The 22,543-nt window shown below is 38.6% G+C and overlaps 1 protein-coding gene across 1 annotated transcript in view; it reads left to right on the forward strand.

Annotated features, from left to right (window-relative positions):
* Positions 1–22,543, forward strand: part of LOC126458614 (ribonuclease Z, mitochondrial) — a 134,780-nt gene that overhangs the window by 99,714 nt on the left and 12,523 nt on the right. The window contains exons 7-10 of the mRNA XM_050095780.1: positions 1,112–1,318; positions 4,851–5,166; positions 11,021–11,210; positions 18,451–18,674. Of these exons, the coding sequence (XP_049951737.1) occupies positions 1,112–1,318; positions 4,851–5,166; positions 11,021–11,210; positions 18,451–18,674 (937 nt within the window). The remainder of the gene's footprint in view (positions 1–1,111; positions 1,319–4,850; positions 5,167–11,020; positions 11,211–18,450; positions 18,675–22,543) is intronic.

Below are 22,543 nucleotides of genomic sequence, written 5' to 3' on the forward strand. Positions count from 1 at the left end.
CAAACACAGGTGTTTATTAAGAAGTTGACAAATACATAATCTGAATAATCTTCATAATCAGAACATGACATGTTTCCATCATGTATAAGAACATTCTGGCAGTTATTTATAAGCTCTAGTTTATTTGCTCTCTTCTTTCTATGTCAAAATGCAGTGAGACACTTTTCGGATATGTAATTTTTGAAATACTTGTTCGCACCAGTGTGTAATGAGTTAGTACATATCAGTATTTGTTGGAGACACATGTCCTGTTCTATTTTCCAAGTTTATGACAGCTAATGTATTTGATCGGGTCTTGGTAACTATTTTATATATATAATGACAGGCTTATGTTCATTATCTACATTTAAACAATGGATGACCCAGGATGAAATAACAATATGAAATAGGCTAGGTTGCTATGCACCACTTGTTGGAGCCACTGCACAGAAAACACACACATTTAAATGTAAACTAATTTGTTGTATAGAGCACTTACCGGAATTTTCCAGTATTTCATTTTCACTAGTTGCTTCTGTTCTGCCCTACAGCCCAGTGCTTCATCCCTTTGTTACTGTTCTTCATTGCATTACTTAGTTCAGTGTCTGTTCTTTTCTTTCTCCACCTTCCTGTGTTTACTTGTTGCCTGCCAAACTACAAATGCTTTGTACCCAGTTACTATGAATGCTGGACTTCTGAGCCATCCTGTAACAATGTTCTCGCCCACTTACAACACACAGCAATGTGCCTGAGTTTTACTAATCTTCATTAAAATGTAAATGTCATGTGACTAGGGCCTCCCGTTGGGTAGACCGTTTTCCGGGTGCAGGTCTTTTGATTTGACACCTGAGTGGAGAAAACCTCCGACCCAGCCGGGAATCGAACCTGGGCCCTTACGATTGACATTCTGTCGCGCTGACCACTCAGCTACCGGGGGGACGCACATCTACATTTAATATGATAGGCTTGTTCCCATTCTCACCTTGATCTTCATTCTTTATGTTGCATAATTTTTACGAAAGATTTAAAAATGTATTTGTGTAATGATTAGATATACTGATAACAATCAGCCATAACAATAATTACTATAAATATTAAATTATGAAGGGCTAATTCGATTTTTTTCTTCTAGTGAATCTACCGTGAAGATAAATGTTAAATCTTTTATTGAAGAGATAAATGGTATTGAAGGTTTCTCGGAAGCACTAGCTGAATTGCAAGATCAGTTAAAATCATATGACAAAGACATTGCACCATATCCTAAGATTGTCTTTCTTGGAACAGGTTCTTGCATTCCAAATAAAACTAGAAATACAAGTGGAATTGTCTTGGAAGTGAGGTGAGTGGATTTAAGGTACTGAAATCATGACACAGGAATGAATTTAATTTATTTAGCTCAAAGATGTCACAACTTCACAAAAATTCTAATTATTCCCATTTATCATTTACTTCTCTTTGCTGTTTGTCTTGTCATCAATGACCTTCTTAATGTTGCAATGTTTTGTTGAGGAAGTATAAGGAAGTTCTGTTCAAAGAAAAGCATCTATTAGTGTTTCCTCATGTAGCTTGTGTGTTGAATTTTTCAAGGTCTTATCCGCTTATTATCAAACTGCTTATTTTCGCAAGTTTGAAGTATGGCAGGAAGAACACAGGTTGCTGTGATTGACACTTCTGTTAAAATATTTTTGTTTTCAATTTTAACTGTTAGGTTAAAGAGATACAAATTATAAGTTTTTAGGTTAATGTGGAATGTAAAAGTCTAGTAGACTTTTATAGTGTCCTGCTATATTGTTGATTCTGTGTAATATCAAATAGGGCATTATGAAAGTAGTCCTGCCATCCCATCAAAGCAATGGTGAGTGAAGCGAATTGACACCCACAGCTATGAACACAAATTAGTGGCATTGGATAGTTCTGTAATCACTACAGCAGGAATAGTGACAATGAACTTAAGTGAAAGGCAACAGATGCGCTTCACATTAATTTTGTGTAGATCGATATACAACAGGACAAATAGATTTTGCCTACTTAGTTTTGTAAGGCATTTGAAAGTGTTAATCTCCATGACTGACATGTAGTATCTTCTTGATGTGAACCTGATGAAAAGAATTCTCAACCCTCGCATTACCGAGCGGAGTATTCTGACTACCCCAGGTTGATTTTTTTCCCTATAATAATGTTATCTGAAGGACCTTATGCCTGTGGTTTCATGACTTTGTACTAAAATGATTGACGTTGAATTCACACTCATGACTGTCTAATTTTTTGGCTTTATCATTGTTATTCAAGTCATTTATTGGTGGGATTGTGAGACTACCCCACTTGGTATGAAACGTCTTATTTTCTTATTTGTAGAAAAGGATGATTTTGCGAAATATATCTGTCATTCATCTTCTTTGTTGAGTTTTGCCATAGATCCAATGTTTGTTATTGTTGCTGGTTACTATTGTTGAGTTGAATTTGACGTTCACTGTTGAACTGACATTACACGAGTCAGTATTTCACCCGCAAGTAAGGATGTCCAAGGGGCTTTCTAGTGAAGAGATCATGGAAATTCTATACAATTCTGCTGTCTGTGGCAATGAAAATGAATGAGACATTGATAATGAACTGAATGAATATATGGAACCTCTTGACAAAGACCATGATGAAATATCAGAAGACACTACACATTCACGTGAACAAGTAGAAGAAGAAGAGGATGAAGAAGAAGAAGAAGAAGAAGAAGATACTGGAGATTTGTTTGTTTCTAGAAGTGGACTACAATTTTCTAGTGAACCACCAAAAGGTGGGTGGCGTCAACGTCGCAACATTTTGAACGTAACACCTGGCCCAGTAAATGATGGAAAAACAATCAAAACAATAACAGAGTCATTTCTGTTATTTATCTCACCGGAAATCGTGAGCGTCATTGTAGAAGAAACGAACAGGGAACCCAAACGAGTAATTTCTTTGTGGAATGCAGCTCATCCTTCGAACAAAACGACATGGAGAGATATAAATGCAACTTTAGTGTACACTATACTAGCAATTCTAATAGGAACTGGTTGAACTCGTGGACATCGCACAAGTGTTTCCGATCCACGGGGAGGTAATGTTGCCTTTCGGCGACCATTCTTTTCTGCTGCCATGTCAAGAAACTGATTTTTGTCTGTACTGAAATTCTTGCAGTTTGACAACAGAGACACAAGAGCACAGAGAATTGAAGAAACCAAGGACAAGCTACAAGCCATCAGGGTAGTGTTCGACAAATTTCAATCTAACTTGTGCAAGAACTTCTATCCTTATGAATACGTGACTATTGATGAACGATTAGCAATGTACCGAGGAAACTGCCCTTTTAGGGTTTATATGAAGAGCAAGCCTGGAAAGTATGGCATTAAAATTTGGGTTTGTGCTGATGTGAAGACATCTTACTTATTACGGATCCAAATTTACACAGGAATGGTGGACAATACTCGGGAAGTGAATCAAGGGCAGAGAGTTGTTTTGAATCTGATGGAACCATTTCTGACTAACGGTCATGGTGTAACAACTGATAATTTTTTCACCAATTTTCCATTGGCTGTTGAACTACTGAAACGAAACACGACATTGCTTGGTACCTTGTGTTCCAATAAGAAAGAGATTCCGAAGGAATTCTTGCTAAACAGAAAGAGAGAAGTTCACTCTTCAATGTTTGGTTTCAAAAATGACTTGACCCTAGTTTCCTATGTTCCAAAGAAGGGAACGGCAGTAATACTACTCTCTACTCAGCATAATGAGAACAAGTGAGTGGTGAAGAAAGTGAACACAAACCCGAAATCATACTGCACTACAACAAAACCAAAGGTGCTGTAGATAATGGGGACAAAATTACAAGAGAATACAGTTGTGTTAGAGGAACGAGGCGGTGCTCACTAAGAATCTTCATGGAAATGATAGATATTGCAGCACTGAATGCATATATTCTGTACACTCAGAGATTTCCTGAATGGCAGAAGAATAACCGAAGCCAACGTAAACTCTTCACGACTTAACTGGCATTTGGATTCAGCAAAGGCAACATGGAAGAGAGAGCCAAAAATATCAATGGTCTTCATAAAGATGTACAAGATGCACGGAAAGCTTGTGGTATTGCATTTCCTACAGCAGTGATCCAGACCCAGTGTTCCAAGTTACCAACGCCACAACGATGTCAAGATTGCAAGAGAAGCGAAGATCGGAAAACAAGAGTCTGTTGTGTAACGTGCAAGAAACCTGTTTGTAATATACACAGAGAAGAAACTGTTACTGTGAAGTGCATGCAGTGCAAAAATGTACTTGACTGAAAAGTTGAAAAATGTCTTGTGTTATTTTACTGCAGTGACTGTTGAGGTACATAATTATTAATTTTCTGTTCGTTGAGTACTGAATTTAGTGAAAGATATAATTTTTTTTTGTGCTTTGTATCTGTGATCTGATTAAATACTTCTAATAACCTGAAAAGCTGTTTTTCAATACTAAATAAACCCATTCAATGGAAATAACGAAATCTGAGAACAAATATTACAATAAAACACAAAACTCTTTTGGGGTAGTCCAAATACCCCGCTTGGTAAAATAGAGGTGTGAAAAAGCTTGGTAACGGGAGGGTTAAACGGTCAAAAGGGCATAAAGTTGGAGACGTATGTATGGCACGGTTTCTTTGTAAAATTTGTTGATGATACAGCAATGTGATTAACAACGGTGCCGGTACAGGATATCTTTTTACCATTTACTCATCGTGGCTTTATGGGGTATGCATGTAAATGTGTGCACATTATTAATGTATTTGGTTGAAGTTAAATTAATTTTCTGAAGTGCTTAACATTGATTAGTATAATATTTACTTTGTCCCTTTTACATTCTAGTGACTCCAAAGTACTGATGCTCGATTGTGGTGAAGGCACCCTCGGTCAGCTGTGGCGATTTTATGGTGTGGACGGTGCTGAAGAAATACTGCGGAAACTTCAGTGTGTATACGTATCCCACCTACATGCAGACCACCATTTAGGTTTGGTGGGCCTCATTCATGCTCGGCGAAGGGCATACTGGGCTGCAGGCGCCAGCTCTTTTCCACCTCTGATAGTTCTCGCTCCTAAACAAATAATGGCCTGGCTCAGCTTCTACCACAGGAGATTTCAGCCTCTGTTGCATGAAATACAACTTGTGCCAAACTCTGCTCTGGTACTGTTAATTTACAGAATGTTAAAGTAAAGCTAATATTTTGTTTATTTATTCTTAAGTATGTATATTTTGAGGATAATAGAAATGAGTAGAGTGCTGTGAACCATGGGAAAATAAGTGTTAATTTTTACTCTTCATTTCAATGTATTATTGTGTGTTACTTCTCATTTCATGGATGAACATTCAGTGTTTCATGCATTTTTCTTTCTTCCTGATGGTGAACAGACCGCAAGGTCTAAATGATTGAGGTTCAGTGTCTCGCACTGCTTGTAAATGCCAACAGTGCTGCCATTGCTGGTGTTACATAAGCAGCTGTTACGTAAGTGCTCAGAGACCATCTTGGGGACTTTTCGATAAATAAAAAATTGGTTTTTGTGCTATGCTTGTAGCGTACTTTTCAGAATAAATCTTTCACTCATGAATGAAGTTTATGCTGTTTCAAAATTTCCTGGCAGACTAAAACAGTGTGCCAGACAAAGCTAGGAACATTGCCTCGCACAGGCAGTGCTCTTACCAGAAGGTAGGAGAGATGTACTGGCAGAAGTGAAACTATGAGGATAGACCTGGGTTTGTGGCTAGGCAGCTCAGTCAGTAAGAGCATTGCCTGCAGAAGGCAAGTTTCTGAATTCGAACCCATGTCTGGCATTCAATTCTAATGTGCTAAGAAGTTTTTGTAGCATACAGTGTGCAACACACAGTTTGGCTGGGTCTAAACAAGTAAAAATGATATAATTGCAATATGGGATGATGTCATGACATGTATTGAAAAGATTTGTGAAGCATGGTTACATGGAATGCTAAAAATGTGAAAAAGCTCGACTCTGTAGAAAGAGATGCATTAGGTTTACTTTGAAAGTCATTGCAGTCACCACCAACATTTTCCTGAATCAGCCATAAGAGAATCCACAATAATCATTAAGCCACAGGACTTAACCAAAGTACTGATCTCTTTTGCTGGCACGATTGTGCCCCAATGAAGTTAGTCTAACTCAACGAGTAGAGATATATTTACTGAAGGACTGAAATCTTTCGTTATAACATTGATTTATAAAAGTGAAGATAGGCAGGGGGGTCCTATTATTGACCCATCTCCCATAATCTACATCTACATCCATACTCTGCAAGCTACCATATAGTGCGTGGTGGAGGGTACCCTGTACCACTTTCATGTTCCACCCACTAATAGAACGAGGGGAAAAGCGACTGTCTACATGCCTCATTATGAGCCCTAATTTTCGTATTTTATCATTATGATCCTTAGGCATAATGTATGTAGGCAGTAATAGGATCATTCTGCAGTTGGCCTCACTTGCTGGTTCTCTAAATTTCCACAATACTACCTTGTGATTAGAGTGTCATCTTCCCTCGAGGGATTCCGATTCAACTTCACAAAGCATCTCCATGCTGGTTGAGCCTACCAGTAACAAATCTAGCAGCATGTCTCTGAATTGCATTGGTGTCTTCCTTTAATATGACCTAGTGTGGACCCCAAACACTTCAGTAGCACTCAAGAATAGGTCACACTAGCATCCTTTATACAGACTCTGTTACAGATGAACCACAATTTCATAAAATGCTCCCAATAAATCAATCATCTGCTTTCCCTATCACAATCCTCACATGCACATTCCATTTCATATTGCTTTACAATGCTACAGCCAGACATTTAAACGATGTGACTATCAAGCTGGACACTGTTAATGCTGTATTCAAACATAATGAGTTAGTTTTTCTAATCATCCACATTAACTTACATTTGTCTACATCTAGAGCTGGCTGCCATTCATCACACCAACTAGGAATTTTGTCTGAAGTTATTTTGTACCCTGCTGTGGTCATTCAACTTTGACATCATCTCATACACCAGAGCATCATCAGCGAATAACCAAAGAATGCTGCCCACTCTGTCTGCCAGATCATTTATGTGTAGAGAAACTTATAGTGGTCCTATTGCACTTCTGTAAGTCACTCCTGATTATATCCTTGTCTGTGATAAACACCTGCCAATGAGGACAACATATTGAGTTCTAATACTTAAGAAGTCTTCGAGCCACTCACATATCTGGGAATCTATTCTATATGCTTGTACCTTCAATTACAGTCTGCAGTGGGGCACTGTGTCAAACGCTTTTCGGAAATCTACAAGAATGGAATCTGCCTGTTGCCCATCACCCATAGTGTTGTGATTGACAATTTGCAATTTTTCACAAACTTGACTTTTATTTATGTGTGTTTACAAGGTTGATGACTGAACAACCAAAGAAATGTAACAACGATGCCAGTAAAAGTCTCCTAATTGAGGCAAACAAAAGTTCACTTCTAATTTTCCATACAATTCAGAGACGAAGACGTAATCTTCAGCAGTCGAAGTCCACGAGGTCGGCATCTGGAGTGAACTGAACTTCGGGACTGGTTCTAGCCCCTAAATAGCTGTCTCCAGCCAATCAGGTTTTGGTGTAGTGATACATCTTGCAGGCCGTGACTTGAGCTCCCTCTGCAGGAAGTAGTGCTCGGATTGTCTGTTTCCATTATCTTGTATGTAAATAGGCAGTGTTTACCATGGTGCTTTTGGTATGCCTTGGACATAGACAGCCCCGTCCTCTCTGGTGTCATATGGGTTGTTGTGCCTATCTACGACTCAGCATCTCCGCTTTTGTCTTTTTCTTATATCCCCCTTTCAAGACACTGCCCATTCCTTTTAACTACTCTTCCAATTTCTTTGCAGTCTCTGACGGAATTACAGTGTCATTGGCAAACCTCAAGGCTTTTATTTCTTCTCCATGAACTTTAATTCCTACTCCAAATTTTTCTTTGGTTTCCTGTACTAAGTGTTCAATGCACAGACTGAATAATATCGAGGATAGGCTGCAATCCTCTCTCACTCCATTCTTAACCACTGCTTCCCTTTCGTGCCCCTTAACTCATATAACTGCTGTCTGCCTTCTGTACAAGCTGTAAATAGCCTTTTGCTTAATGTATTGTAGCCCAGCTATTCTCAAAATTCTTCTAAAATAAGCTGCAGGGTCAGTATTTCCTTGTGTGTTCCTAAATTTTTCCAGAATCCGAACTGAACTTCCTCAAAGTTGGCTTGTACCAGTTTTTCCATTCTTCTGTAAAGAATCTGTGTTAGTATTTTGCAACCATGACTTATGAAATTGATAGTTTTATTAAATTGATCGTTTGGCATGTTCACACCTGTCAGCATCTGCTTTTTTTGGAATTGGAATTATTTTATTCTCCTTGAAGTCTGAGGGTATTTCACTTGTCTCATGCATCTTGCACACCAGGTGGAATATTTTGTCATGGCTGGCTTTTCCAAGGCTATTAGTAGTTCTGATGGAATGTTGCCTACACTCGAGACCTTGTTTCAACTTAAGTCTTTCAGTGCCGTGTCATATTCTTCTCACAATATCATATCTCCCATGTCACCTTGATCAACATCCTCTTCCCTTTCCACAGTACTGCCTTCAAGTTCATCTCCGTTGTATAAAGTCTGTATATACTCCTTCCACCTTTCAGCTTTTCCTTCTTTTCTTAAGATTGGTTTCCCATCTGAGCTCTTGATATTCATTCAGCTGCTTATCTTTTCTGCAAAGGCCTTCCAAATTTTCTTGTAGTCAGTATCTGTCTTTCTCCTAGTGTTGTATACTTCTAAAGCCTTACATTTGTCCTCTAACCATTCCTGCTTAGCCATTTTGCACTTTCCTGTCAATCTCATTTTTTAGACATTTGTATTATCTTTCATCTGCTTCATTGGCTGGATTTTTATATTCCCTCCTTTCATCAATTAAATTCAATATCTCCTGTGATATCCAAGAATATCTACAAGGCCTTGTCTTTTTACCTATTTGATCCTCTGCTGGCTTCACTATTTCATCTCTCAAGGCTACCCACTCATCTTCTACTGTATTCCTTTCCCCCATTCTAGTCCATCATTCCCTAATGCTTCCTCAGAAACTCTCAACAATGTCTATTTCTTTCAACTTATACAGGGCCCATCTCCTTAATTCCCTGCCACTTTGCAATGTTTTACTCTACTGTTCATAACCAGTAACCATAAACAATGAGTTTTATGTAAAACTAATGTTTGGTTTTTGGCAGTATGCATGAGTGATCAGCAAACACTACAGCTTCTGAAAGGTCCTTCAGTTTGTCATCAATAAGAGTGAAACAAATAGCAAATCTTGCAGGTCACTCTATTTAATCTTTCTGCACTCTGAATTTACAGTATGTCGTATAGTACTACTTGTTAATGTGACCCTCAGATTTTTGTTGTTGAGATGTGTTTCCAGCCATGCAAATGGAATGCTTTTACTCTGGTACAATTTTAAGTTCTATAAAATCAAAGGCCTTGGCAAGCTCATGTAAGATGCCAATGTGTTAATGCTTGTTTAATTCTTTCAAAAACGAATTTGGGAAATTATATCTTGCTTGCACAGGATAGTGTAGCTTAGAGAGTTCTATCAAACCAGTCTTTGGACCGAAGACCACAATAACAAAACTCATTATTCAGTTCAAAACAAATGAAAATGAAATACGGGTATTAAAAGTGGAGATCAGTGCGCACACCATAAATGAAGGTCCATGTGTGAAGTGCCTAGTCTGCCACATGGATAAGTTGAGAAACAGTTCAGATCTGCCTGGTTTGAACTCTAATTCTGTTGACCTGCAGAGTCGGGGTGCAGTCTGGTGGCATAATCTTCAAGAACAATGTAGCCAGGTTAAGAAACTATTTACTCTACAGAAGTGTGCAGCATGTAGTGTAAATTTAATAAGTGAACATGTTGTAGGAATCTTGGGATTCTTACACTCAACTCCCCAAGTATTTTCCTTCTAATGATATTTGGGGTTAATAATAATAGTGGATTTAGGATTAACTGTGAAATTCACAACAACAATACTAGGAGCATAAATGCTTTTCACACAGATTTTGTGTTCTTGTTGTAGAGTTCCCAATGTAGGTTTTATACTGTGATGCAAAAGTCTTTAATAGTTTGCCAGCAGACATGGCACAGAAATGTGATGGTCCTCAGATACTAAGAAGTAAAGTAAGAAAGTATGTTATTAGCCACTGCATCCATAATTTATCAGAATACTTCAATATGTGGGTGTAATTTCCTGTTAACATGATCATTTTAAACAGGTTTTAACTTTTGCAATGTATAGGAAGCTGACAGTCTTCTAAAATCAGTAAAAATATATAAATACTTAACACAAATTAGTAACAAATAAAAACAGCAGCAGGGTAGTGTAAGAGGAAGAGAAGTGGCTTTAATGCACATTATTTAAAAATTCCTATAAGTTATTCCTGTAATTCACCGTCTGAGTAGATTAGCACTAGTTGTAAGTAAGTGTTAGTATACTTTACAGAAGTAGCCTACATTGGCTGCTTCTGCCTTTTGGACTCATTCTACATCCCTGAAGGCTCTTCTTCACATTAGAATTTTGGAGAACCTAATGAATGAATAATCAGAAATTGTGTTGTTGGCCAAAAGTAAGTGAAAAAAAACATCTGTTTGTATGTTACACATTTCAGATTTAGAAAAAGAGAATGCAAACCACCATCAACAGTTATAATTTAGAATTCCCAATATTTCTTTAAATTGCACTGAACAAACTGTTGAATGATTCCTTCAATAAGAATACGTCTGTTACATCTTATTTGAATTGGGCATTTTTATTGCCTCATTTCCATTAGTTTAAAAGTGTTGATGTAATTTTACATCATCGTCTCATAAAACTTCATTCTTGTAATTATTTCTTAAGAAGTGATCTGTGCAGTGTTGTTCTAGTTGTTCAGTTTCTACATAGTTACTGTTGAAGGCAGTTACATAATGAATGGCCATCTTTGCAGGAAATGGAAAAATTTGGGCTGGATGCTGAATCTTCCAAAAAGCTCATGGAAGCATTAGAAATGAAAGATATCAGCACAGTGCCTGTCAAACACTGCCCAAATGCGTTTGGTGTCGCACTTACTCATTCATCCGGTTGGAAGATAACGTACTCAGGAGATACTATGCCTTGCCCACAGCTCATTAAGTTAGGTAAGAACTTAATTTTAGTTCCTAATAAGAAGAACCCTGGAGATACTAAAAGGTATCAGATAGATTATATAATGGTAAGACAGAGATTTAGGAACCAGGTTTTAAATTGTAAGACATTTCCAGGGGCAGATGTGGACTCTGACCACAATCTATTGGTTATGACCTGTAGATTAAAACTGAAGAAACTGCAAAAAGGTGGGAATTTAAGGAGATGGGACCTGGATAAACTAAAAGAACCAGAGGTTGTACAGAGATTCAGGGAGAGCATAAGGGAGCAATTGACAGGAATAGGGGAAATAAATACAGTAGAAGAAGAATGGGTAGCTTTGAGGGATGAAGTAGTGAAGGCAGCAGAGGATCAAGTAGGTAAAAAGACGAGGGCTAGTAGAAATCCTTGGGTAACAGAAGAAATGTTGAATTTAATTGATGAAAGGAGAAAATATAAAAATGCAGTAAGTGAAACAGGCAAAAAGGAATACAAACGTCTCAAAAATGAGATCGACAGGAAGTGCAAAATGGCTAAGCAGGGATGGCTATAGGACAAATGTAAGGATGTAGAGGCCTATCTCACTAGGGGTAAGATAGATACCGCCTACAGGAAAATTAAAGAGACCTTTGGAGATAAGAGAACGACTTGTATGAATATCAAGAGCTCAGATGGAAACCCAGTTCTAAGCAAAGAAGGGAAAGCAGAAAGGTGGAAGGATTATATAGAGGGTCTATACAAGGGCGATGTACTTGAGGACAATATTATGGAAATGGAAGAGGATGTAGATGAAGATGAAATGGGAGATATGATACTGCGCGAAGAGTTTGACAGAGCACTGAAAGACCTGAGTCGAAAGAAGGCCCCCGGAGTAGACAATATTCCATTGGAACTACTGACGGCCGTGGGAGAGCCAGTCCTGACAAAACTCCACCATCTGGTGAGCAAGATGTATGAAACAGGCGAAATACCCTCAGACTTCAAGAAGAATATAATAATTCCAATCCCAAAGAAAGCAGGTGTTGACAGATGTGAAAATTACCGAACTATCAGCTTAATAAGTCACAGCTGCAAAATACTAACACGAATTCTTTACAGACCAATGGAAAAACTAGTAGAAGCCAACCTCAGGGAAGATCAGTTTGGATTCCGTAGAAACACTGGAACACGTGAGGCAATACTGACCTTACGACTTATCTTAGAAGAAAGATTAAGGAAAGGCAAACCTACGTTTCTAGCATTTGTAGACTTAGAGAAAGCTTTTGACAATGTTGACTGGAATACTCTCTTTCAAATTCTAAAGGTGGCAGGGGTAAATTACAGGGAGCGAAAGGCTATTTACAATTTGTACAGAAACCAGATGGCAGTTATAAGAGTCGAGAGACATGAAAGGGAAGCAGTGGTTGGGAAGGGAGTAAGACAGGGTTGTAGCCTCTCCCCGATGTTGTTCAATCTGTATATTGAGCAAGCAGTAAAGGAAACAAAAGAAAAATACGGGGTAGGTATTAAAATTCATGGAGAAGAAATAAAAATGTTGAGGTTCGCCGATGACATTGTAATTCTGTCAGAGACAGCAAAGGACTTGGAAGAGCAGTTGAATGGAATGGACAGTGTCTTGAAAGGAGGATATAAGATGAACATCAACAAAAGCAAAACAAGGATAATGGAATGTAGTCTAATTAAGTGGGGTGATGCTGAGGGAATTAGATTAGGAAATGAGGCACTTAAAGTAGTAAAGGAGTTTTGCTATTTGGGGAGCAAAATAACTGATGATGGTCGAAGTAGAGAGGATATAAAATGTAGGCTGGCAATGGCAAGGAAAGCGTTTCTGAAGAAGAGAAATTTGTTAACATCCAGTATTGATTTAAGTGTCAGGAAGTCATTTCTGAAAGTATTCGTATGGAGTGTAGCCATGTATGGAAGTGAAACATGGACGATAAATAGTTTGGACAAGAAGAGAATAGAAGCTTTCGAAATGTGGTGCTACAGAAGAATGCTGAAGATTAGATGGGTAGATCACATAACTAATGAGGAAGTATTGAATAGGATTGGGGAGAAGAGAAGTTTGTGGCACAACTTGACCAGAAGAAGGGATCAGTTGGTAGGACATGTTCTGAGGCATCAAGGGATCACCAATTTAGTATTGGAGGGCAGCGTGGAGGGTAAAAATCGTAGAGGGAGACCAAGAGATGAATACACTAATCAGATTCAGAAGGATGTAGGTTGCAGTAGGTACTGGGAGATGAAAAAGCTTGCACAGGATAGAGTAGCATGGAGAGCTGCATCAAACCAGTCTCAGGACTGAAGACCACAACAACAACAACAATAATAAGAGTTGTTGTTTTAACTGAATGTGGGATTATGGCAAACTCAGCTAATCACATGCATAATCTTACCTTATACACATCATCACGGCCACTCTTATTTTCAGCTTTATTCAGGTGTAAACTGCTATTGCAGTTAATTACCCACTTTTGTTTCCATGAATATCAAAAGGCCATTTGAGTTGAAATATTAACTTTCACTGCATCTTCCTATGGTACCAAGAGAAGCAAAAGGATTAATCTGTACATCACACAAACATTAACACTGTGTTTTTCTTGTTTTTCATTCTTGTGTATAGTGAACTTCAGATAGAACTTGTGAACTAGCTCAAATACCTATGTCAAAATGCTGGAAACCAAGATGGGCTAATCTCCACATGAGGCGTCCGCCCCGGTAGCTGAGTGGTCAGCGTGACAGACTGTCAATCCTAAGGGCCCGGGTTCGATTCCCGGCTGGGTCGGAAATTTTCTCCGCTCAGGGACTGGGTGTTGTGTTGTCCTAATCATCATCATTTCATCTCCATCGACGCGCAGGTCGCCGAAGTGGCGTCAAATCGAAAGACCTGCACCAGGCGAACGGTCTACCCGACGGGAGGCCCTAGCCACACGACATTTCCATTTTTCCACATGAGGCACCCAGCGACAGTGATGTCAAGATGTCATCATAGCAACTAGTGTAGTCAAGTAGATATTGTTACATTTTTTGGAGGCCTGGCTACACTGTTTCTAGAATATTAAGTTGCTCTGTGCTCAGTAAAGCTTCAAATGTTGTAGTGGATGAAACATTGTAACACATCCACAGGTACCTGTGTAACAGTTGTATAAGTCCTTTTCTCTCAGTAAGGTTTAGCAAATTGCCTTCAAATTCAACAGTCTAGAGCAAAGTTTTACATAACATTCTGGGTGGATTTATTTAATACGACAGTGCAAAATAAACACAATAAACATAGAGAATTTTTAGTGGTGTTTTGATTAAGACTGTTGAATTAATTGCTACTTCAATTGCAGCTCTGGCCATAAAGGATGTTCAGGAGTATAATCTTACAGATACAATTCAGTTCTGTTATGACAGATTAGCAGTCTGCGAAAATTGAAGTAGGATTAAAAAAAAATTATAGTTGGAGTCACAAACAGTGTCAGTTGAGTTTAGGCTCACCCTTAGACCTGACAGTGTACTCTCTGTGACAGCCAGGGAACGTTCAGTAGTATTCTCAGCACACAGCTGTGAATGTCTTAATCATTGCGAGCATTAAGTGTAGTCATACTGACTTATTTAGGGAATTTTTATTCCATTTGTTGCAAGTTGTCATGGCTGATTATGATGATATACATAATCAAGTAAGAGACATAATTTTGAGGATCCATGCTTTCTCTAAGCACAAAGCCCCTTATGCGTGTACTGCAATTGTCACTTGGAACCAGCAACTCTGGAGTCCACATCTGTGCCTCGACATGCACGGACCACCATTGTTAGTGAATCGGAATACAGTAGCTGTGAACAACGTTGTCACATTGAATTGGCCAGTGATCGGGTGTTGTTATTTACATAGAATGAATAAAAATTGGCTATACTAATATGTAGTTCACACACATCGTCTCACCCTATATAAGAGAGTAGTAGTATGTAGCTAAGAATGTGGATAGTATGAAGGTGAATGATATCAAGAGTGAGTGAGATTTCTGTCTGTGCCTTACATTTCAAGCTTGTACATGAAACATTTGATTATGACTTTAGTATCGGTGCATGTATGATGAATGTCATTGTAACGTACAACAAACGTTATGATAACAAGTGATATCTCTTGGTGTATACAATTTTTCCAGTGAAACGTTAGAAGAAGAATTTCTGTCTCTTTGTCTGCCAGTTTTCCGAATAGAAAATGGATTGTTGGATCATATATTCGCTTCTGTTATGAACTTGGCTTTCTATATATGTAGTATATATTTTTGTCATCAGTGACCATTTGGTACTGGCGAAAGCGAGCAAACAATTTTATAGAAATAAAAAAAATAGTATCATAGGTACTCACCTATAAGACGAGCTTTTTTCCCCAAATTCATCATTTGAAAAGTACAGAGTCACATTAAATATGCAGATTAAACTACGACAATAACTATGATGGTGGTGGGGTAGGGGTGGTTATTATTATTATCATTATTATTATTCCAGGACAGAGAGAAGGTCAGAATTGGTTATAATATCATCTGTCTTATTTTGCTGCAGCTGACAGTGCAGTTCTTGTCTGTGTGTTATAAGGAAAATCCAGGATGGAATGTAACAATATTAGAGAAGGAAAGTTGCTACTCACCATATAGCAGAGATGCTGAGTCGCGATAGGCACAACAAAAGCTTTTGGCCATTAAGGTCTTTGTCAGCAATAGACACAAACACACACGTGCACATACACACAATCATACAAACGCAACTTGCACACACGTCTGCAGTCTCAGGTGTGTGTGTCTGTGGGGCGGGGGGGAGGGGGGGGGGGGTAGCGGAAAGGAGAGAAATACAAATAAATTAAAAAACTGTGTGTGGCAGTGAAACGACGGCTGTGTAGTGCTGGAATGGGAACAGGGAGGGGGCTGGATGGGTGAGGACAGTGACTAACGAAGGGTGAGGCCAGGAGGGTTACGGGAACGTAGGATGTATTGCAGGGAAAGTTCTCACCTGCACAGTTCAGAAAAGCTGATGTTGGTGGGAAGGATCCATATGGCATAGGCTGTGAAACAGTCATTGAGATATGTTTGGCAGCGTATTCAGCAACAGGGTGGTCCTCTTGTTTTTTGGCTGCAGTTTGTCGGTGGCCATTCATGCGGACAGACAGCTTGTTGGTTGTCATGCCCACATAGATTGCAGCACAGTGGTTGCAGCTAAGCTTGTAAATCACGTGACTGGTTTCACAGGTAGCCCTGCCTTTGATGGGATAGGTGATGTTAGTGACCGGAGTGCAGTAGGTGGTGGTAGGAGGATGTATGGGTCAGGTCTTGCATCTAGGTCTATTACAGGGGTATGAGCCATGAGGTAAGGGATTGGGAGCAGAGGTTGTGTAAGTATGGATGAATGTATTATGAAGGTTCGGTGGACAGTGGAATACCACTGTAGGAGGGGTGGGAAGGAAAGTGGGCAGGACATTTCTCCCACTAATACCAGCGTATCTGAATTGCGCAGGTGGGAACTTTCCCTGCAGTACATCCTACATTCCCTCGACCTTCATTAGTCCCTGTCCTCACCCATCCAGCCCCCTCCCTGTTCCCATTCCAGCACTGCACAGCCGTCATTTCACCACCACACCCTGTCTTTTAATTTCTTTTTATTTCTCTCCTTTCTGCTACTTCCTCCCCCCACCTTCTCTCCTGCCCTTTGTCTAAACTGCAGCACTTCACTGTCCTCCACCCCCACCATACTATCCCTCCCTCTCCCTGCCCCAGCCTCCTCCTTACCCCCACCCAGCCGCCACTCCCATCATGCCCTGGTGCTGCTGCTCGCAGTGTGGTCTCAGTTGTCTGAGGCTGCAAATGTGTGTGTGTGTGTGTGTGTGTGTGTGTGTGTGTGTGTGTTTTGCTGACAAAGGCCTTACGGCCGAAAGCTATAATTGTGTGAATCTTTTTGTTGTGCCTGTAGCGGCTCAGCCTCTCCGTTATATGGTGAGTAGCAACTTTCCTTCTCTAATATTGTTGTAAGGAAAAGGAGGATTGCTACTCACTGTGAATATGACACATTGAGCTGCAGACAGGCTCAATTAAAAGACTGTTACACTTTTAGTTTTCGACCAAAGCCTTATTCAGAAAAGGAAACATACATTCACATTCATTCACACAAGCAAGCATACCTCTCACACACATGACTGCCAGCTCTGGCAGCTCGGACCGGCGTTCCAGTCTGAGCTGCCGTGGATGGTAGTCGTGTGGATGTGATGTGCGCCTGCTTGTGTATGTGTTTCTTTTCTGAAGAAGGCTTTGGCCGAAAGTTAAAAGTGTAACAGTCTTTTAACTGTGCCTGTCTGCAGCTCAATGTGTCATCTTCACAGTGAGTAACAATCTGTCTTTTCCTTATATTGTTGATATTCCAGCATGGCCGTTTCATTGTTTGATCAGCATTTATAGGTAATCATATAGAATGATGTAATTGTAACAAAACATATTCCAATATAACATAGGCATGTACAAGCATTAGTCCAACTAAAACTTGTACGTGCCTAAGTTATATTGGAATTGGTGTTGCTATAATTATGTGAGACTATTTGACTACCTGTAACACACTGATAATAGCTGCACTCTCAGTGGAAATCTAGATCTCCAGTAAAAAAAGACCGCTGATATTGTGGCCAATGCTAAACTTCTTTCTGTCCTGGATTGCATCAGGGTCATGGGACAGAATCATTCCCATGGAATTGAACGTGGTGGTGGTGGTGGTGGTGGTGGTGGTGTGATATTATTATTATTATTATTATTATTATTATTATTATTATTGTTGTTGTTGTTATTGTTATTGTTATTGGTATTACTGTCATTAAAATGAATGACTGTGGTAGTAAGCAATAAAGGAAGTGAAGATAAAAATTTATGCAAGTAATTTCTTTTTATGTACTTTATTTCTGCTTGTACTAGAAAAATGTAGAAAATTAATAGATTGCATAAGTTTGGCATAGGTATAATTTTAACTTTTTAGATAGATACTTTATATCTATAAAACACTTTGTAGTTTTGATTAGTCAGAATATGTTGAGAATAATTTTTTTTTTTGAGAAACCACTTTAAAAAAGGGATCATCATTACATTCATATCATCTTATAGTCAGATAAATAAGTTAATATACACAATTTCTTTTTTATTCAATATTTACAATGTAGTTTAATATATGGATTCCTAAGCTTACATATTAAAAATGCAACTACTGTGATGATTGAAAAAAATATTATGCTGTCCATAGGTCAGAACAGTGATCTTCTCATCCATGAAGCTACCATGGAAGATGAGCTAGTCTCTGAGGCACGCTTAAAGATGCACTCTACGACATCAGAAGCAATAGAAACTGGTCAGAAAATGGGTGCAAAATTCACTATTTTGACCCATTTCAGCCAAAGATATGCAAAATTACCACGTTTTAACAACAATTTTACATCTAATGTGGGCATCGCTTTTGACAACATGCAGGTGTGTAATTTGTTGTACATACATGTATAAGACACAGAACAGCTGCTTATACGAGATGTGCAAAAAGTCTCTCCACAGTGCCATATGATTGTTAGCTGCACGTGCCTTATGATTGTTCACCTGCCTGGGTTACTTCCCTTCAGGTGGACTCTCCCAACATTCCACTGTTTAGTTTATCTCGGCCAGCGTCAGTGGTATCATTGGTGTGTGTTGTTACGTGTTGACGTGAACCTTTAGGTTTAGTTCCTTTGTTCGTTTGTTTCGTTTTTGTCACTGTTAAAATAATAACTATTTAAGAATTTGTGTTTTTAGTCAAACAGGTGTTCAAAGTTGGCAGTAAATACACAGTTTCAGTTCGTCAAACATTTAATTTACTTTTCCCAGAGACAACACTCCCTTATCGTGATACTGTGTGAGATTTGATTAACAAATTTCAAAGTACAGGTTCAGTGACAGATGCACCGAGAAGTGGTCATCCTAGCGTTTTGTCTGAGGATAAACTACTCGATATTTCCGATAAAATGCCCGGAGTCCAAACAACTCAGTAAGAAAACTCGCCCAGGAAATCAATGTTAGTGTCGGAACGGCCCACACAGCTGTAAGGAAAAAATTAGAACATTTCCCATACAAAGTGACAGTCATTCAAGAACTGAAAAATACTTATCATGGCAAGAGACTGATTTATTTCCAATGGTTCAAAATTTTTGTTCAACAAAATTGAAGGGATATTCTTAATGAAACATTTTTCACTGATGAGGCATGGTTTCATTTATCCGGGTATGTGAACTCTCGTATGTGGAGTACTGTAAATCCATTGTGTATTCATGAGGAACCACTTCATTCTGTGAAAATAGGAGTTTGGATTGCAATTTCTAGATGTTGGATTGTGGGTCCTGTATTTTTCAATGAAACAATAAACACACAACTATATTGCAGTGATACTCTTTACCCATTCATAGGAAACTTGTGTTAAGTGAAATAAAAAATACTGAACATTTATTTTCAACAAGATGGTACAACCGCGCATACAGCTTGCATTTCAATGTCACTGCTTGCTGATGTTTTTGGTGGTCGCATAATTTCACAGGGACTTTGGCCTCCATGATCGCCTGACCTAACACCACCTGACTTTCTCTTCTGGGGTGCAGCAAAAGCAACTGTCTATAAAAAGCGTCCAAAATGCATTGATGAACTGAAAACTGCAATATCCACTTTCACTGCTTCTGTTACAGAACATATGTTACAGCTTGTGTTTGGAACATGATTAGACGAATTGAATTGTGTAATCAACAACTGGGGGGACACTGTCAACATTTAAAGTGAAAATTTGTAAGTAAAAATGAATATCCAATAAATTAGTAACTTTTATTTCACTGAGTTTCATTTTGGTATATTCACTGCGGTATACGGCACGCACGGCTAACAATCATACGGCACTGCGGAGACTTTTTGAACACCCCGTATATCTCTTGTACAATGTTTTTCATTTTTATTGGACATTGAGATACATGTTCCTCCATATGAAGTCTTCAGTCTTTGCATTTATTTTCATTTCTTCCAATTTATTTTGGTAATGTAGCTTCATTCAGTTACCAGAATGAATCCTAATTTTTCCCCACTTCCTTATGACTGTTTGGAAATGGCTATCTGTGCTGCTATTTTGTAAAGACATTTTCTTTATCTATACTTTTGTATTTCCTTAGTATTACTTTAGTCTTTTCTTCACAAGTAATCATATAGAACACTGGGGTGCTGTACATGTCTATTTTTAGATACTGCTGCCATTCACTTCCCTATAATAAATATGATTGATTTGTGATTTCGTTATTGTAAATAGCTGCTGTAGTTTGAGGTGGTTTATGATTTTATAGTGTGTACTTTTCCAAACTAACAATCTTGCAAGCCATTTGGTAAAGTGCCACAGACACCGTTTGTTACCATCTTGTTGTAATTAAATTTTGTTTGTTGTTTTGTGTGGCTTTTCTTTGCCAGAATACTTTTTTTCAGCAGTTAAAGTATCTTGAATGCCTTATCAAAGTGCAACTCTTTATAATGTGTTCACACTGAATAATTATTTCAAATGTTGCTACAGGATATCTTACTGTATAGTTTGTCACCAGTTTGGGAGCTAAAACATTGCTTTGAAGTATTATGCAATTCCTCCAATTATCTTTGTATTTAACTTCACATTGATAAATACAAGTAATTTCTTATTGAAATTACATAGTAACCAACCACTTTCTCCGATTTCGGTCATCTATGAATCGTGTGAAGTAACACAGATCTGTACCCTTGTGCAACGAGCTGTAGATTATATTAGATTAGTAGTTGTTCCAAAGATTATGAATACGACACTTCGCAATGATGTGGAACGTGTCAGGTTAATAAAAGGTGTCTATACAAGATATTACATTACACAAAATATTACATGAAACTTGATATTTTTAATTTTTTTGTGGGGGATGGAGAAATTACCCACTTACTATATCCAAAAATTCATCTAATGACTAGGAGTAGTTGCCATTAAGAAATTCTTTTAATTTCCTTTTAAATGCTATATGGCTATCTGTCAGATTTTTGATGCTTTTGGGTAAGTGACCAAAGACTGTTGTAGCAGCATAAATTACCCCCTTCTGAGCCAAAGCTAGATTTAACCTTGAGTTGTGAAGATAATCCAAGTGTTGTAGCCATGTACACTGCTATTACTTTTGAATTTGTTCGGATTGTTAATAACAAATATCATAAGTGAATATATATATTGTGAGGCTACAGTGAAGATCTCTAGCTCTTTAAATAAGTGTCTGCAGGATGATCTTGGATTAGCTCCAGCAATTATTCTGATTACACGCTTTTGTGTAATGAACACTCTTTTACTCAATGATGAGCTACCCCAGAATATGATGCCATACAAAAGCGGAGAATGAAAATAGGCGTGGTAAGCTAATTTACTGAGATGTATATTGCCAAAATTTGCACTGACCCTAATAGCATAAGTAGCTGAACTCAAACGTTTCAGCAGATCTTCAGTGTGTTTTTTCCAGTTCAACCCCTGTCATCATCCAGCTCAGCAATACACTTTTCTTACAACCCTAGTACACAGAACATGTGCTATTTGTGACAAAGACAGTCTCTCAGTTGAGCTGCAACACCTTAGATCTGTGTTTTGTCAAAATGGGTACAGTGAAGCATGCGTCAGACATGCATAAAGAAAATTAATAATACAGCCATCCTCAGAGAAGAGGTAGAGAAATAGGAAGCGAAACTTACTTTTCTTCCCCCATACTAGGCCTCCCTCAGCCAGAATTGTGAAAATCCTTGGAAAAAAACAAACATCAAGGCCATCTTTTGAACACCACAAAAACTAAAGATATGCTAGGCACAGTAAAGGACAAGCTATAAGTACCCAGTATATACAGCATTCCTTGAGAGTGTGGCCACCAGTACATAGCATCTCACAACACTGCACGTAACACATTAGGTCCGTACACATCTGGGACATAGTGATAAATCAGCAGTGGCAGAACACAGGCTCAACAAGGGAGATGTGTTTGAGTTTGAGAAAACAAAAATTCTGTGCTGAGCTAGTGACTTTTTTCAAGGAATCGCTTGAGATAAGACTCCATGACAATCTTATCACCATGGGACGAGAACTACCAGCAAAATGAGCATGGAACCCAGCACTAACAGCTGTATGCCAAGAACATAAACAGTAGTTGACACTTTGCAATTCTGGGCCAGCCTCAATTCATCGAGACTCGAATGGTGGCCTCGACGTTTCACCAGAAGTTGAGAATGACACTCATCGCAATCTTAACTCTTTGCCAAAAGATGATGAAAGTGACACTCATCGAAATGTTGCAGAATTTTGA

This window comes from Schistocerca serialis, chromosome 2 (assembly GCF_023864345.2).
Source record: "Schistocerca serialis cubense isolate TAMUIC-IGC-003099 chromosome 2, iqSchSeri2.2, whole genome shotgun sequence".
In the NCBI taxonomy this organism is placed as follows: Eukaryota; Metazoa; Arthropoda; class Insecta; order Orthoptera; family Acrididae; genus Schistocerca; species Schistocerca serialis.